General features: G+C 37.2%; 2 protein-coding genes across 8 annotated transcripts in view; one reads left to right on the top strand and one right to left on the bottom strand.

The window, feature by feature from the left end:
• SIRT1 (sirtuin 1) overlaps positions 1-8,208 on the top strand; it is a 41,194-nt gene extending 32,986 nt beyond the window's left edge. The window contains exon 9 of the mRNA XM_037144394.2: positions 7,860-8,208. Coding sequence (XP_037000289.2) covers positions 7,860-7,891 — 32 coding nt within the window. The 3' untranslated portion in view covers positions 7,892-8,208. The remainder of the gene's footprint in view (positions 1-7,859) is intronic.
• HERC4 (HECT and RLD domain containing E3 ubiquitin protein ligase 4) overlaps positions 675-17,120 on the bottom strand; it is a 128,515-nt gene continuing 112,069 nt past the window's right edge. For 6 of the 7 annotated variants that reach the window (XM_037144384.2, XM_037144383.2, XM_037144381.2 and 3 more), the window contains 4 exons: positions 14,731-14,813; positions 10,797-10,980; positions 2,677-2,779; positions 675-1,343 (listed from right to left, as the gene is read on the bottom strand). In XM_037144384.2, the coding sequence (XP_037000279.1) occupies positions 1,135-1,343; positions 2,677-2,779; positions 10,797-10,980; positions 14,731-14,813 (579 nt within the window). In that variant the 3' untranslated portion in view covers positions 675-1,134. Of the gene's footprint in view, positions 1,344-2,676; positions 2,780-10,796; positions 10,981-13,369; positions 13,497-14,730; positions 14,814-17,120 lie in introns of those variants that run through there. The other variant, XM_037144387.2, reaches the window with a different exon arrangement.

A 17,120-nucleotide genomic window follows, 5' to 3' on the forward strand; every position in this document is an offset into this window, starting at 1 on the left:
AGATTAAGTTGTATGGGGATGGAAACAATCCAAAATTTAAGAGACCTTCCCTGAGACATTACTCTTAAAGAATTGTGAATCTTGTATGAGAATCACTGAAAATTTAAATATTAAACCAATAAATCTTTATTATTTGAACAGTTTTCACAGCATATTTTTATAAATTTAAAAAATAAATATTTGCATTATAGCAGAAAGTCACATGTGTTGCATCAACTGTTACAATTTAATGACAGGAGATAACTAAGCATCAGCACCATAAAATTGCTAAGATTTGTTTCTTAAAAATTCAAGGAAAGAGTTCTAAAGCACTGAAAATTCTAACTACCTACTAGTGTGCAGCATCAATAGTTTTAAAACCTGTAAGCCAGTGATTGGTTGTCATAGTAGCCAATGTTTCTACTGCTGGCAATTGTAGGACAAAGTTCTTCCATTACTAAGTATTAGGCTTTCTGATAACCTCCCATCTATCACAACAGGAAAGAACTACAGGTTATTTAGATAACTATTATCCATAATTTAGGTTTGCACAAGGACATTTATTCTAGCAAAAAAGCAAAGATTGTTTTCACCATGCTAATTTTTTGCTTTTAAAGTTCTCAGAATAAGATTTAAATCATAATTTTTAACCCTTAAAAGTCAGTTCAGTTCAATTACAACCATAGAAACTGTACTGGTATCAGAACGTAACTATTTTATTACAAAACTTAACATTATTTACAAAATGAAAAAATAATCAAATGACTATTGCAGGCCAAGGTTAACGGTTTTTCACCCAGTGATTGAAGAAAAATCAAGCAACATTTCCATGCACTCATACGTCAGATCATTTGTGAAATATGCAAACTCTTAAAATTCATGTTAGTAAAACTTCCATATATTCACAATACTTGAATGTTTATTGGTAGATGGCAAAAAAAATCCATGGTTCTGTACAGTAAGTTTAATATTAACGCAATGTGTACTTTTCCTTTAATATTTCTTGGCTTTCATGAATAGTTATAGCACTGAACATTTTGCAAGTAAGAATTAAAATAGTACCCGTCCTCTGTCACCTCACTGAATTCATTCCCCACAAGAAAAACACAACAGTTTAATGCTTTTGCAGTAAACTGAACAGTTATAACGCCAAAGTTATATTAAACTGAAGCCTTCATTGTGATCAATAGCTTGGATCAGTTTAGAGCGCAGAGTTTCTTTCTCTGTATATTTTGGAAGATCCAGAAGATTAAAACAGGTATGTGAAACCGGGAGATACTCCTCACCACCTCCTGTTGACTGGATGACTAGTTTTAGACTCTTCATACCAAGAATAGGAATACGATCGCTACCTGTCAAAAATACTGCCAAGAAAAAAAAAAACATTTCAGCCAACCACTTTTATTTAAAAAGAAAAAGTATATACATGTATGTATGCTGTTTTCAATGGTCACTATAGCAAAGCTTTCCACTGACATTTGCGCTAATGTGGAAGCCTACCTCCAGAATTTGAACAAATTTTGTTCCATATCCACACAATATTTTTTTAAAGATGTTTAATAAATGTTTGATGAATGAATGACTATTGTCCCTGATAAAAATGTTTTGGGAGCTCTTTTGGGAATAGCAGTTTAGAACTAGTTTGTAAATCAAATATAAAATGCAGTCTGGATCATGATTTTCTATTTGTTTTGACAAGTCATTTTTTTTTAAGATTTTATTTTTAGAGAAAAGGGAAGAAAGGGAGAAAGGGAGAGAGACACTGATCGGTTGCCTCTCACGTGCCCCCAACCGGGACCTGGCCTGCAACTCAGGCTTGTGCTCTGACAGGGAAGAAAATCTGCAACCCTTCAGGTTCACAGGCCAGTGCTCAATCCTATGAGCCACACCAGCCAGGGTGACAAGTCCTTTTTAGACAAACAAACATTTGTTTATTATTTTAAAGATTTTTTATTTTTTTATTTATCTTTAGAGGGAAAGGGAAGGAGAGAGAACTATCAATGTATGGTTGCCTGTGGTGTATCCCCTGTTGGCCTACAACCCAGGCACGTGCCCTGACTGGGAATCGAACTGTGATCCTTTGGTTCGCAGGCCTGCGCTCAATCCACTGAGCTACACCAGCCAGGGCTAGACAAACATTTGTAACCAGCAGTCAGAACTCATATCACTTAAGAATGACTTGTCATCCTTAGAATATGCAAAGTAATTTAACCAAGATTCTCTTTTCAGTTATCAAGAAAAGACAAAAATATTCTGCCAATAGAAGGAGTATCAAGGGGCACGTCAATCATTTAGATACATGAATTCTGACAGCTTTATTTAAAAATCTGAAATTTTAATTAGTATACACATTTTAATAGATTTTTAAAAAAAGACTGTTACAAGAGAGCCAAGTCCTGCAAATGTTCCATTTTCTGCAGAAATTCCCAAATTTTTGGTGTAGAAATAAAGAGAAAAAGAATGAAAACTGAAGAAAGATCTTTTTCTAAAAGGAGTAATTCCAACTCTAGTACATTGTTATCAATATTACAGTTTTCATTTGAAAGAACCAATTCTATTCTGAAGGCAAAACACAATGAACAAGACCTTGGAATAATATAAAAAATAACCTATCCACCAAAGTGAATCAATCTCCTATGGGACTAACTTAATAATTAAACTGCACTCTCATGAAACAGAATAGTTAGAAATACTTACACAGAAATTGTTTTTTCTTTTCCAATGGCAATTCATGAAATACTTCCCAAAATATTTTTATTGTAGGATGTTCTGCCCAATACTCTCCTTTGTATTCTGTATTCTAAAAAGAAACACATTTTTATTACTATTGAGAGAATATTAGCTTTGAATCTGAAAAACTGGTTTCACTTCCTTAGCACATAAACATTGTCCAGTTGTTTGAGCTCTTCCAATTCAGTTGATTACCTTCAGTTGATTCAGGGCATTTTGTAATTGGGAACTATTAGTTTCAGGGAAAAGAGAAGAAAATACTGGGTTGACCAAAAAGTCCATTTAATTTTTTCTGTAAAATTATACATTTTCCATTCCACCTATAAATTTACTGATCTGTTTTGAGTATATTGGCTATCTCCCTCAGTTGATTGCTCTCAATTAATGTCTTGATTTAATCGCAATCAACTTCAACTGGTCTACTCAACTGTGGAGCATCGTACAAGGAGAAATCTCCAGCATAAAACTTTGCAAACCACTCTTGACATGTTCAATCAGTCACGGCACCTTTTCCATACAATGCACAATTTTTTTTGCCTTTCAGTTACATTTTTACCTTTCTAGAAACAATAAAGCATAACACGCCAAAAATGTTGAGCATTTTCTTCCCTCTTCATTAAAATGGCCACACAGGGTGTAGGCTGGGGGTGTCAAACTCATTTTCACCAGGGGCCACATCAGCCTTGTGGATGCCTTCAAAGGGCCAAATGAAATTTCAATTCTTTAACAGAAGTAGTTACATTTATACAGTCCTAAAATTATTTCAGCCCTTTGAAGGCAACCGTGATGCTGATGTGGGCCCTGGTGAAAATGAATTTGACACCCCTGGTTTAGGCAGACATGGCTCACCTCTTCACACAACCATATCAAAATTACATCTAAAATACAGAACCACCATCACCCAGGAATGTCAGAAATTGGGCCGAATGGAAATCTGACAACTACGGAATTAAAGAAACCACATCCATGCAGACTGGAAGAAGGGGTGCAACAAGGTACGGGCTGATCCCACACCCACATGGATAAAAATTTGAGAGGGAGATCTCAGGAGCGAGGAGTCCCAGACCCACACCAGGTCCCCCCAGCCCAGGGTTCCAGTGCAAGGATGGTAAGTCTCCACAACTTCTGTCTGCAAAAACCAGCAGGGATTGAGTCAGAGGAGGAAACTTCTGGAGTCTCAAGCAGTTCCTCTTAAAGAACCCACACACAGATGCATCTACTCAGACTCAACTCCCTCTGAGCTCCAGTGCTAGGGTAGCAGCTTGAAAGGTACCAGTGATATACTGGGAGAGACCGAAGTGTCTGGCATCGAGGTGAGCAAAGGCCATTGTTCCTTTGCCAAACCCTCCCCACAACTCATGGGCAAGCTGGTGCCATATGGAAGGCTCCATCAACCTGGCTAACTGTCCAGCCTTGGAGATCAACAGAGGTTCTGTCACATCCAACTTACAGGTCTACCCAAGCTGCTTCTTCATATGAATGGCTGGTCTTGGCTCCTAAATCCTATCAAACAAGCAACAGCTGGCATCAGTGAGCCCTAGCAGCAGCCAGATTAGATTCACAGCTAGGTCTCGCCTGAGAATCTCCAAGCCCAGCACAAGTAGCAGCCATCTCAGATTGCTATAAAGCTCAGGCAGGGTTGAACTTGGCCAGCACACCCCAGGAAACCCCAAGGCCAGCGTACCCATTGGACAGCTACAGACCATAGTGAAGCACCACCACCCTGCCCCTGCACAGCTGATCCCCCACAGATGAAGGAGGGTGGTGGTCGGTGGTCACAACCAGTCCTTGAAGCTAGCTGACTGGCCTGGGTAAATCCCTCCCACTGACCTGCCAACAGTAGCCAAGGCTCTATTACAAGAGGAGGGTGTACTCAGCCCACATGAAGTGCACACTTCAAATACCCAACTTGGGTGATAGGGGAGGCTGTGCCACTGGACCCTACAAGACACCCACTACATTAGGCCACACTACCAAGACAAGGAGTCAGAGCAGCTCTACCTAATACACAGAAACAACCACAGGGGAGCTGCCAAAATGAAGAGACAAAGACACGTGGCTCAAATGAAAGAACAGATCAAAACTCCAAAAAAGAGAGCTAAACAAAAGAGATTAGCACTCTATCAGATGCATAGTTCATACATTATAAGGATGCTCAAGGATTAGTGAGGACCTCAGCAGCATACAAAAGATCCAGTCAGAAACAAAGGATACACTAATTGAAATAAAGAACAATTTATAGGGAAATAATGGGAGAGTGGATGAAGCCAAGAATCAAAATGATTTGGAACATAAGGAAGCAAAAAACAACCAATCAGTAAAAGAAGAAGAAAAAACAGGATAGTATATTCAGCCTCTGGGACAGCTCCAAGAGGTCCAACATTTGTCATCGGGGCACCAGAAGAGAAAAGAGCAAGAAACTGGAAATTGACATGCAAGTCCAGGGAGCACAGAGAGACCAAATTATGATGGATGCAAAGAGGACCACTCCAAGATACATCATCATTAAAAGGCCAAAGGTTAAAGATATAGAGAGACTTTAGAAGCAGTAAGAGAAGTTACCAGATGGTTGACAAATGGGTAGGGTGGAGAGGGAGAGTGGTGAAGAGGTGAGGGGATTAAGAAGTACAAATTAGGTAGTTACAGAAGGTAGTTACAGAATGGCCATGTAGTTGTAAAGTACTGGAAATGGAGTAGTCAAAGAACTTATTTGCATGACCCATGGACAGGAACAATGGTAGGGGGATTTCCTGAGGGAGTAGGGGATGCTGGATGGAGGAGGGCACATGGGGGAAAAGCAGGACAAGTGTAATAGCATAATCAATAAAATATAACTTAAAGAATGGCTACATAAAAATTCACCAATTTTGACAAGATTTTTAAAAATGCACACTGATATCACAGCTGTCACAATATAATCTAACAAAACTGTTTTGCATAAAGTTAAAGACAACTAAGTGCTACCAGAGCCATCTTACAGAAAAAAACAAACCAACTCTGGCCAACCCAATGTGTATGAATCAACACAAATGTTGTTTCCACTAGTTTAAGAGACATGACAGGACTGTAATATCACCAAAAGCAAATATCTAAAGGAAAAACTAGAATTACACAAATATTAATGGGTTATTAAAGTTCAATACTGAATTCAATACCTGTGCTAATTACAAAAATTTTTCTTTTCCTATATTCATGAGGAGTCAAATTCATTACTTTCCTTTCTATCTTCCCTCTAATTGATTTTTATCAATTAAGTATACCACTAATAAATTTTCTGTGGTAGCCAGTTTCCAAGATGTTCCCACAAGATCTCTGCCTCCTGCTACCCATGCCCTGGTGCAGTCCCCTCCCACACTGAATAGGCCTGGACCTCTATAATCATTAGGATGTTGCAGACACGAGAAATAAATGAATTCTGAGGCTAGATAATGAAAAACTGACTTCAGACTCTTATTGATCACTCACTTCATGGAGACCCAGGTGCCATTATAAGGACACTTAAATAGCCCTATGAAGAAGTTCGTGGTAAAATACTGGGCTTGGCTAACAGTAAACTATCTTGAAAGGGGAACTATGGTCAACTGAGCCTTCAGGTGGCTAAAGCACCAGTCAGTATCTAGACTACATCTAATGAGAGACCCCTGAGCTAAAACGACCCAGCTAAACCATTTCTGAATTTCTGGCCACATAAACTGTGTGAGACAATAAATGTCCACTGTTATTTTTTATAATTAAAAAATTGTTGTTTTTTTTTTTATCGATGGTAAGAGAGGAAGAAAGAGAGGGAGAGAAACATCAATAGTTTGCTTCTTGTACACACCTTGATGGAGTAGGAGGGGGTGGGGTGTGGTACCGAACCCACAACCCAGGTGTGTGCCCTGACTGGGAATTGAACCAGCAACCTTTCACTTTCTGAGACAACGCCCAACCAACCGAGCCTCATGGATCAGGGCCACTGGTATTTTTAAGCCACTAAATTTTCAGGTAATTTGCAACAACTTCTCCTTTTAAAAATATTAGCACTAAAAAAAAAGACTCATAGGGAGGAAAGAGAGAATTAAGTCTACCCTGGGAAGAATGTAGACTCTTTAAAAAAAATCAAGCCAGAGCTGCTGTAATTTTTACACTTAGACAGCAAGTACCTTCAGAAACATCTTTCTTTTTACTTTGTTCATCAGGCTAATTTCTATTTATCCTTTGGGGCTCATATCAAGTGTCACCTGAATCATTCAAGAAATATGAAATGCATTTTAGTCCAAGTCTGGGGCCCTGAAGAAACTGCAGTGAACCAAGAGTCTTTACCTTTTGAAAATTACCGTTGAGTAAGAGGCTTCCCAGATTTGTGTAGCCCAGCTTAGGTTCCTTATACACCACTCCGCAAAAGTCTATTCCTCTGTATTTATCACAGTTCAACAACTTAATGTTTCATATTCTTATTAGAGGGCAAAAACCACACGTCAATCTAAATACTGCTGTCCCCCTAATCTTGTGCAAAGTATTAGGCAACCAGCAATGGCTCAAAACCTATTTGCCAATGGGCTTCTTGAATTTTGGTCTCTATTTGTAGCCACGATTATCTCAATGACTGAACTCTTGAAATCTATAAAATATGTGCTAGGAATCTGCAAACATTTAATTTGGATAAAATGGCTTGAATTACAGAAGTTACTGTATTAACTACTTTGAATTAAATTCTGTGAGCATGTTAGTGGGGAATAAAGGAAGATGGCTGAAGTTTTTTTTTTCTTCCAATCTTAACCCGAGGACATGTATATTGATTTTAGAGAGCAAGAGAGAAACATCAAGTGAGAAACACTGATTGGCTGCCTCCCATACACACCCTAACCAGGGATTGAAACCCCAACCTCGGTTTCGTATTTCGCCATGTATAATACGTACCTTTCTGCCCAAATTTTTGAAGGAAAAAAATAAGGATGCGCATTACACATGGGCATAATGATGACATAATCCCACGTATGATGCCCACAAAAACATAGGCATGTATTATACATGCCAAAATATGGTATGTGCCCTGACTGGGGATCAAACCTGCATCCTTCTGCTATATAAGACAACACTCCAACCTAATGACCCAGACCTGGCCAGCACGAGGATGGCTAAAGATTTTTCCTTTTTTCTTAAACCTCTAGGTGATTCTGAAGAAATGTGTACACAGTCCTGACGAAGACTGAGCATCTGAAGTCACTAAAATTATAATGAATCAGAGACACAATGGAAAAGAATGAAGTATACTAAATATAAGTATACTGAAATATATATCAAAAAATTACTGTCTCATTGAATGAATACTTCCATGAATTCTATCAGGCAAGGTTTTAAATTGTTACTGAATGCTAACCTATGGGAACAGAGCTTAAAAAAATCCTGGGAAACAGAAAAAAAGGGAACAGAGAAAAAAATCCTGTGTTCATGGTGCTTAGGTTGTAGTGAGGGGTAAAGAGTAACCGACAGTAGAGACAATTAAGTCAAATTTTAATGCAGGAGAGGGACTGGGGGATGGTGAAAAGGGTGAAAGGGATTGAGAAGTACAAATTGGTAATTACAAAATAGTCATGGGGATGTAAAGCACAGCATACAGAATACAGTCAATAACTGTACGTGTCAGGTGGGTACTTGAGAAATCAAGGGAACCTTTGTAAAGTATATCATTAACTAACCAGTATGCTGTATACCTGAAACTAATAAAAAATAATACTGAATGTAAACTGTAATTGAAAAATAAAATAAAATAATAATAAAGCAAGGAAAGGAGACAGAATGTACGTGCATGTGTGTGCATATGCCACTTCAGGGTAATTACCCAGTGAAGGTCTCTGAGAAGTTATAAGGACATAAAGAGCAAGAACCATTTGGAGTTATCAAGGTGAAGAGAATTCCAGGTATGTGGAATAGCAAACAGAAAGGCCCCAAGACTGGAATGTTACTGGAGAGCTCTAAACTCAGCAAAGAAGCCAATAATGCTAAAGCAGAGTAGGTTAAAGGAGGAATAACAGGAGGTAAGACAAGAGGACAAACTGCAGGATCTAAAGTGTAATGAGAGGCCATTATATGGTTTTCATTTCCAGGTGCCTGGAGGTAGGAACCATGTCTGCTGGGAATCTCCATAGAGTACAGCTTTCTTCTTTCTTTTAATCAGATCAATTTACCCCCCAAAAGAAATCTCCATTCCTTTTCTGGGGGATTTAAGCCTTGGTACGACCCTTCTGAGCACCATCCTTGGTTCTACCTGGTCCCCCCAGGTTCTAAAGCCTCTCTATAGAGTTGTCCTTTGTTGGGTAGGAGAGGGAACACAAACGGTCCAGTAATTCCTTAAATTAGCTTTAAAGTAATTCTATTGCTTTTAGTACAACCCCACATCCCTGCCATTACAGCAACATGAAATAACAACTCCTGAACCTTTCTGGGATTCCAGGGTGTGAAATGGGCTGCATCTTGATAACGGTCTCCCTCCAGGGGATTACAACTAAATTTTCTTTCCTCTGGGTCACTCGTAAATTCATCCACTTATTTTCCAAAACTATTTTTTCTCCCGTTCACTGTTTTTTAAAACATTTTCTTGGTCTTAGTATTTCTATTTCTATTCCTTCACTGTCTTTCTAGGGAGATTCTGGGAGTGAGCAAAAGGCAGATGTGTGTTTATTCCATTATACCTAACTAGTCCTAATTTTTTTTATTAAAAATTTATTATATGAATTATTACACAGTAAAATTGATTTTTTTCTGGGTATGTATATACTTTTATGACCTTTGAACACATGTATTCATTATTCGTGTAACTACCACCACCAACAAACAGGGTATTAGAAGATTTCCATCATCCTACAGAACGCTCCTGGGTAACCCCCCTGCAGTTACACACTCCTTTCACCCCTAGCTTCTGTTCGCCAGGTTTATCTTTCTAAGAATGACATACAAATGGAACCATACAGTACGTAACCCTTTGAGACTGGCTTCTTTCGCTCAGCATAAGGACGCTGAGAGTCATCCCAGCTGTTGCACGTGTCCACAGTGCATTCCTTTTCGTTGCCCAGTAGTATTCTACTGTGTGCATATACCACAGGTGGTTAATCCACTCAACTACCGAAGGACATCTGTCTGCACTGTTTCCAGTTTTTGACTTATTTGAAAATGTCTAAAAACATAATGTTAGAAAAATTGTGGTATAACACACCGAACATAAAGTTTATTCTCCTTGCCCTTTTAAAGCATACAGTTTGGGAACATTAAGTACATCTACACTCTTGTGCAATGATCATCACCATCCATGTCCAGACCCCTCTTTATCTTTAAAAACTGAAACTCTGTACCTACTTAAAATGGTAACTCACTACTCCCCTCATTTATAGATTTTACATTAAAGATTTTATTTATTTGTTTGTTTGTTTGTTTGTTTACAGACAGAGGGGAAGGAAGGAAGAGAGGAAGAGAAACATCAATGTGTGGTTGCATCTCATGTCCTCCCCACTGGGGACGCAGCTTACAACCCAGGCAATGTGCCCTGACTGGGAATCAAACCAGTGACCCTTTGGTTCAAAGGATGCTGCTCAATCCACTTAGCCACACCGGCCAGGACTATTTATAGGTTTTTGAGTAAACATAAATTAATACACCAAGGACTGGAACTCGTAGGCCATGTAGTAAGTATACGTTTAACTTTTAAGAAAACTCCAAACTATTCCCAAAGTGGCTATAGCATTTTTATTCCCACTGGCAATACATGAGAGTTCCCAGTGTTCTGTGTATCTTTGTTGTCTTAGTATTTTATTTTTTTCATATTAGCTATCTAAAGGTTTTAGCCATTCAGTTTTAGCTAGGGCTCTCTATCCAGCCCCTGTCATAGATGATATTTTTCTATAGAAACACCATCAATACCACAAATATGAAAATGCTATCTAATTCATACATAATTAAGATGCACCCATTGTAGAGTAAAAGGTGTTTTCCTATAATAGTGACAGTAATAGTGTAAAATGGAAAACAACAAACGAGAAGACAAGAATTCTATCAACACACATTTTCCTTTTGCCTTTCCACTGAAACAATATCACAGATGTGTTTCCCCCTACCTTTTCCAGTTCCTTCCAATCATAATTTGTGTTTCCAATAACCATTGCTTGTAGTTCATTAGGCTGGAAGAGCTGAAGGACTTTTCCTCCACAGACTTTATGAAAGCCCGTATGAAAAGCATCAAATAAGGAAGCCACAGATTTATTGAATATATAATCCACATAAGCATCAACAAACTCCTGCCTGGAAATGAAAAATCACATATGCAAAGAATTTAAAAATCATTTTTAAAGAATACATATTGTAGTCTTATTAAAACTATGAGTGATCCTGTCCTTTTTGATACTTATCCACAAAACTGATTAAGTATGAACAGGGTTTAAAGGGGACAAAGTCTTTACAGTGAAGTTTATAATTCTTTCTATTCAAAAATCTGGTCTATCTATGAGACATGTAGACTTATCAATTATTCACAGGTATTCTTAGGCTATTCTTAAGTGAAACATGTTATTTCCTAATAGAAAGATAATGCAAATGGCTATCAAAATAATTTTTAAATAGTCACTAATTATGTACAATTTATACGCATCACTTCACATGCACCCCTAAAAGGAGCCATCTGTTAAAGGTGTCAGGACAGCTTTAGGAGTCAGGCTATTTGACATCCTATATTCTCGGTTTCCCTTGGGTTTTAAGAACTCTGGGAAAAAACTTATTTTAAAAACTCAACACCAAGGGGCAAACTTACGCATTCCTTTAAGATAATCATTAGAAATTACAAGCGCAGCTTCTTTTCAAATGTGCATGTATATATATACATGTGTGTACACACACAGTTCTGATGGGTTTTTTGCCTTTTGTGAGACAGAAGGAAACAGCAAAGAAAAAAAAGAAAGCCCCTTAACCCAGTAATTAGAATTACAATTTTAAACTCTTTTGTTCTGTTAGCCACAAACACTTTATGCAGCTATCTGGTCAAATAAGTAGTGAGAATGGGTCCTAGAGGATTTCAATATTTTATATTTTATAGTCTTATCTTCCAAATTAAAAAGAATGATTCTACAAATAGAAATACTGGTAACTTTAATCATCTACAGATAACTGTCTTAGGAAATTATAACTCCAAACTAAATTTAAATTTCAAAGAGAAAAAAAGGTTAAAGGACACCACTGCAAAATATATATTAGGTTCTGATGAGAACAATTTTGTAATGCATAATTTTATAATTCACCTAATTAAAAAGTCAAATTTATCTATACTAGTTACATCTCTTCAAAGTCCTTCAGCAAAAAAGGCTACATTGCTTTAAGTGCTAACGTTTTTGTCTCCAACACTTGCACTATTTAATTAGGACTAGCAGTATAGGATCAAGGTTCTTTCAATTATTTCTAAAGGATATAATCTATGTGAAATAATATTTTTAGAAACTTCGAGAATTGGCCCAACACTAGAGATTTTTAAAAAGCAAAAAAACAATCTTTTATAATCATAGCAAGATTTTCAAAGCCAGCATTAAAAAAATAGCTAGAAAACCTAATTTTTTCACATTATTTTAGAAACAGCTTCATTTTTATCAAAGTAAGATATATATGCACAGTTAAAAATGTCCAACAGTAATAATTCTAACAGCCAACATTTACTGAGCACATACATGTGCTAGGTACTATTCTAAGCATCTTAAAATTACTGCCTCATTTAATCCTCAAAATTACTCTCTTCAGTGGGTACCACTTACCACCCCATTTTACAGAAAAGGAGACTAGGGCCAGGAGACATCAACAGCTAAATCAGAGAGCAGAATCAGGATTATAATCACTGGGATGAAATTCCTGGCAATAGCCATTAAGCTAGTTTGTCTAAGAACTATAACCAAATTGAAGAGAACAAAGCAGGTCTCTGGTCCTACACCTTTCCATCAGAAATGCCTGTTATTCAAAGGCAACTATTCATTTGTTAACTCTTTCCACTATTCCTCCTGACATTTATCTTCAACCTTCAACAGCACAGTTCTATTATTATTCTTTGACTTTTCAAATTTAAATAATATCTAAGAACTGAATATTGTGAAAAGTGAGGATTTACCTTTTCTTAAAAATATTTTTAAAAATTGTTTTTAGACAAAGGGGAAGAGAGGAAGAAACAAGGAGAGAAACATCAATGTTTGATTGCCTCTCGGCACCCCACACCAGGGGTCCTGGCCCACAACCCAGGCATGTGCCTGGACTGGGAATTGATCCAGCAACCCTTTGATTTGTAGGCCAGCACTCAATCCACTGAGCCACACCAGCCAGGGCAGGATTTACCTTTATTTAATTGCCCTACTCCCACTTTGCCTCCAAGAAGGTTCCCATTGTAACAATTTTTGGTTCAATATTCATTGTTAACATTTTTATTATAAGTATTATTCAGAATTAAGCTATAGAGCATTCAGTGGTTACCTTTCTTTTCTTAAAAACAACTTTTGTTTCCCTTAGTTTGCTACTTCATCCCCAACTTCAACAGAATTGTCAACCTTCTCTGGACTGTTTCAAATATATTAGGTAGCATCAACTGCATTTTTCTCCGGGAGACAAAACATCCTGAAGCCCTCCGCCCTCTTGTTCTAACCCAGTTGGTACTCCTTCTACATACTGCTGTTCCTGCAGAAGGAATCCTCTTTGCCTCTCTCCTATATTGGATCCTATTTTGGGGGATCCTATGTCTTCCTTTTTCTTGGCTTAATTGCTTGTTTTGGTAGAACACATCCTCCAGTAACTTCCTGAGAAAAATGCATTGGAAGGAAATTCTCTGAGATTCTGCATGTATGAAAATGTTTTTATACATTCACACACTTGATAGTTTCAATATAAAATTCTAAGATAAAAATCTTTTTCTCCTAGAATTTTGATCTTCTAGCTCTAGAGTCATCCATTAGTCCGTTATTCTGACTCTTAATTCTTTGTATATGGTCTGCTTTATCCCACCGCCCCCCACCCCCAGCTCAGAAGGCTTTTTGGGACCCTTTATTCCAGAATTTTGAAATTTCATGTGCTTTGCCTGGTATGTGTCTTTTTTCACTTCCGTATTTTCAATCTTAAAAGGCACTTCAGGTCTAGGAAATTTTTCAGTACCATTTCTTTGATAAATTGCATTCATTCCATTTCTTTTAATTTTTAATAGTATCCATATGGATGCTATCCTTATCATTTTGAGGATACTGATTTCAGTTTCTTCATCCTATACTGTTTCTGTTTACTTGAAATTCTTTTCAACTGTTTTCGTCTTTCCTTAAAATGCCTTGTGACCTTAGGCTATCCATTCACATTTAAAAGTTAGGCAGAATCCTACTATATATTGTAGGATTCTTCTACATAGGAATATAGTAAAGGACTGGAGACTCCCCAACTCCCTGTTTTCAGTTCAGCCACTTGTCCCTGGCTGCATCTAACAGCCCTCAAACCCACAGTACCTTTACTTTCATCTCTCCAGAAGGTAAATTTCCAATCTTCGGCTCAGGCCAGAAAGGGGAAGTTTCCAAGCTACTGATGTGATAAAGGAAATGGGTTTCTAACTGCTGTTCATAATAGCTAATCTACTTGTTTCCAGCATTCCCCTAAAGCCCATGCATTTTCTAACATGTTTTTTACTCTCAATTCCAAAGTCTTTATTTTACAATATCACCTGGATGCCTTCTTGGTTCCTCCCAGTCCATCTTAGTTACACCTGCCTCTAGTTGGCTAAAGTTAGTTACCACTGTCTTCTAGCTTCCAAAAATGCATTTACTGTTTTCTCCTCTTTGTTCTCTTTGTTCCTGTTGTTTATGATCTTTTTAACCCTTTATTAATATCTTGAAGGGATTTCAGAAGCAAAAGGCAAATTATTTCCTCACTAATCCTTAAAAAAGTTAAGTTTTACCTGAGTCAAAACTTAAGGTTGTGACACGTTTTTAAATACAGGAAAAAAAAGCCTACTGAATCTTATTACTACCACTGATGCTGCTACAATTCACTTACCGATTTTGTTTGTTAACAGCTGTGTCTGCACCATTTAGAACCAGCTCTTTCACTTCTGTTGCACCAAAGTTTTCAACTGTGATCTATTTAAATTTTTAAAAAAAGTCAATGTCAGACCCAAAATTAGACTCTTTTAATAACCTATTATTATAGTCTACCTTTCCCTCATTAAATATAGGAACTAATAAATGAGGTGAACTTGTGCTGTTAGCTTATTGAATTCTGTATAAAGTCATATCTATAAATTTTCATCGTCTCTAGTAGTTTGAAATCCTACCAAGACTAACTAGTTACAAATTACCAAGTGTTTGGTTAGTAAAGAATAGAAAACTGAGTATTGTGCATAAAACTTTAGACTGGTCATCATAGGAGTGAAATATTAGAAAGTCTGTTTTCCTTGGAAAAGTAATAGAATTCAAGTGTCAGAATGCATTCAGTTCAGAACAGCTGTACATTCTCCCCACTGGAAAGCTGCTGGTCCTGCAATCCTCCTATCTGTCCTGTTGCCTTCTTGGTCACAGGTGATTTTTCCAGTTATGCCATTAATTTGTTTTATAAAGATAGTTGGTTATTTTAAAATTTTTATCTTCCTTACTAACGTTCCTATAATCCGCTAACTTTCCTATAAATATTACCATTCCACCTTTGCATCTCTTCTCTACTTCCTCTTTTTTGAAATATTATCTTCTTCTATTAAAACACTTTTTAATACTTGCTATTTAAAAAATACTACAGTGACTTGGAATACCTCTTTCCAGCCCCTTCTTGCCTGTAAGGTCTCTTTTGAGAAATCCGCTGGCAGTCTGATGGGAACTCCTTTTGTAGGTGACTGTCCCCTTATTTCTTGCTGCTTCTAGGATTCTCTCCTTCATTTTAATCTTGGCTAATGTAATTATGATATGCCTTGGTGTGTTCCTTCTTGGGTCCAACTTCTTTGGGACTCTCTGAGCTTCCTGGATTTCCTGGAAGTCTATTTCCTTTGCCAGACTGGGGAAATTCTCCTTTATTATTTGTTCAAATAAGTTTTCCAAGAAAGGGCTGGAAAGAGGTATTCCAAGTCATGAAATCCAAAGACCTACAACCAAGATTGCTCTATCCAGCAAAACTTTCATTTAGAATGGAAGGACAGATAAAGTGCTTCTCAGATAAGATCAAATTCAAGGAGTTCATCATCACCAAGCCCTTATTCTATGAAATGTTAAACGGACTTATCTAAGAAAAAGAAGTTAAAAAAACATGAACAGTGAAAGGACAGCAAACTCACAGTTATTAACAACCACACCTAAAACAAAAGCAAACTAAGAGGACAGCTAAATCAGGAGCAAACCATAGAAATGAAGATCACATGGAGGGTTAGCAACAGGGGAGTGGGAGGAGGAGAAGGGGGGAGAAGGTACAGAAAATAAGTAGCATAGATGTTAGGTAGAAAATAGACAGGGGGAAGGCAAGAATAGTATGGGAAATATAGAATCTAAAGGATCTGAGACACATGGTCATAAACTAAAGGGGGGAATGGTGGGGGAGGGGTGTACAGGGTGGAGGGGAATGAAGGGGGGAATAGAACAACTGTAATGGCATAATCAATAAAAAATAATAAATAAAATAAAAATAAATAAAAAATAAAAAATACTACAGTGGGAGCGAGATGATAAAAGATAAATCAATCCCTGCTCTGGAGTTTACTGTCTAGTAAAGGACAAGAAATGAGATGTGTAAACAACTCATTATAATAAAATAAATGCTATAATAGAGACGTGATGCTATCAGTCCACATAGAAAAGAAAACCTATTTCTGACTGGAGAAGCATGAAAGATCTTGAGGAAGATATAGCATTTGAAAAGCATCTAGAAGAATGAGCAGAGCTGTGAAAAATTGGGAAGGGTGGAATTTCTGACTGAACAAAAGGAAAGATCTGAAAGTAGATATGAAGTTCCGGAAAATGTACGGCACTAAAAAACAGGAAGGTGGGGTATGTGAAAGAAAATTGCAACGACAAAACTTGGTATGAATGGAAGAATACAATGAAAGTTAGAAAGGCGGATTACAAATGGCTTTGAAGCCCACTCTAAAGCTATTATTCAGCAAGCAATAAAGAGAGCCACTAAAAATCTCTCCAAAGAAATCGAAGTGGGAATGTTTTAATTACGATAGTTTTGGGATATACTAAGCATTCACAAACTTGGGGACTGATAAATTAGAAATTAAATTGCTTGGAAATCAATGTTTAAGTCAATTGAGATGATTAAGAAAAATTCAAAGACAACTTACATGTTTATAAGTGAATTAACTGAACAAGGGAATCAAAACTTCATAGTTACATAAAGAAAAAGTCCAGGGAAGATTTTTTCCTTCACATAAACAATTACTGAGATAAATTTATTTTACCTTA

This window comes from Artibeus jamaicensis, unplaced genomic scaffold (assembly GCF_021234435.1).
Source record: "Artibeus jamaicensis isolate MK-2021 breed Jamaican fruit bat unplaced genomic scaffold, CSHL_Jam_final contig_332, whole genome shotgun sequence".
In the NCBI taxonomy this organism is placed as follows: domain Eukaryota; kingdom Metazoa; phylum Chordata; class Mammalia; order Chiroptera; family Phyllostomidae; genus Artibeus; species Artibeus jamaicensis.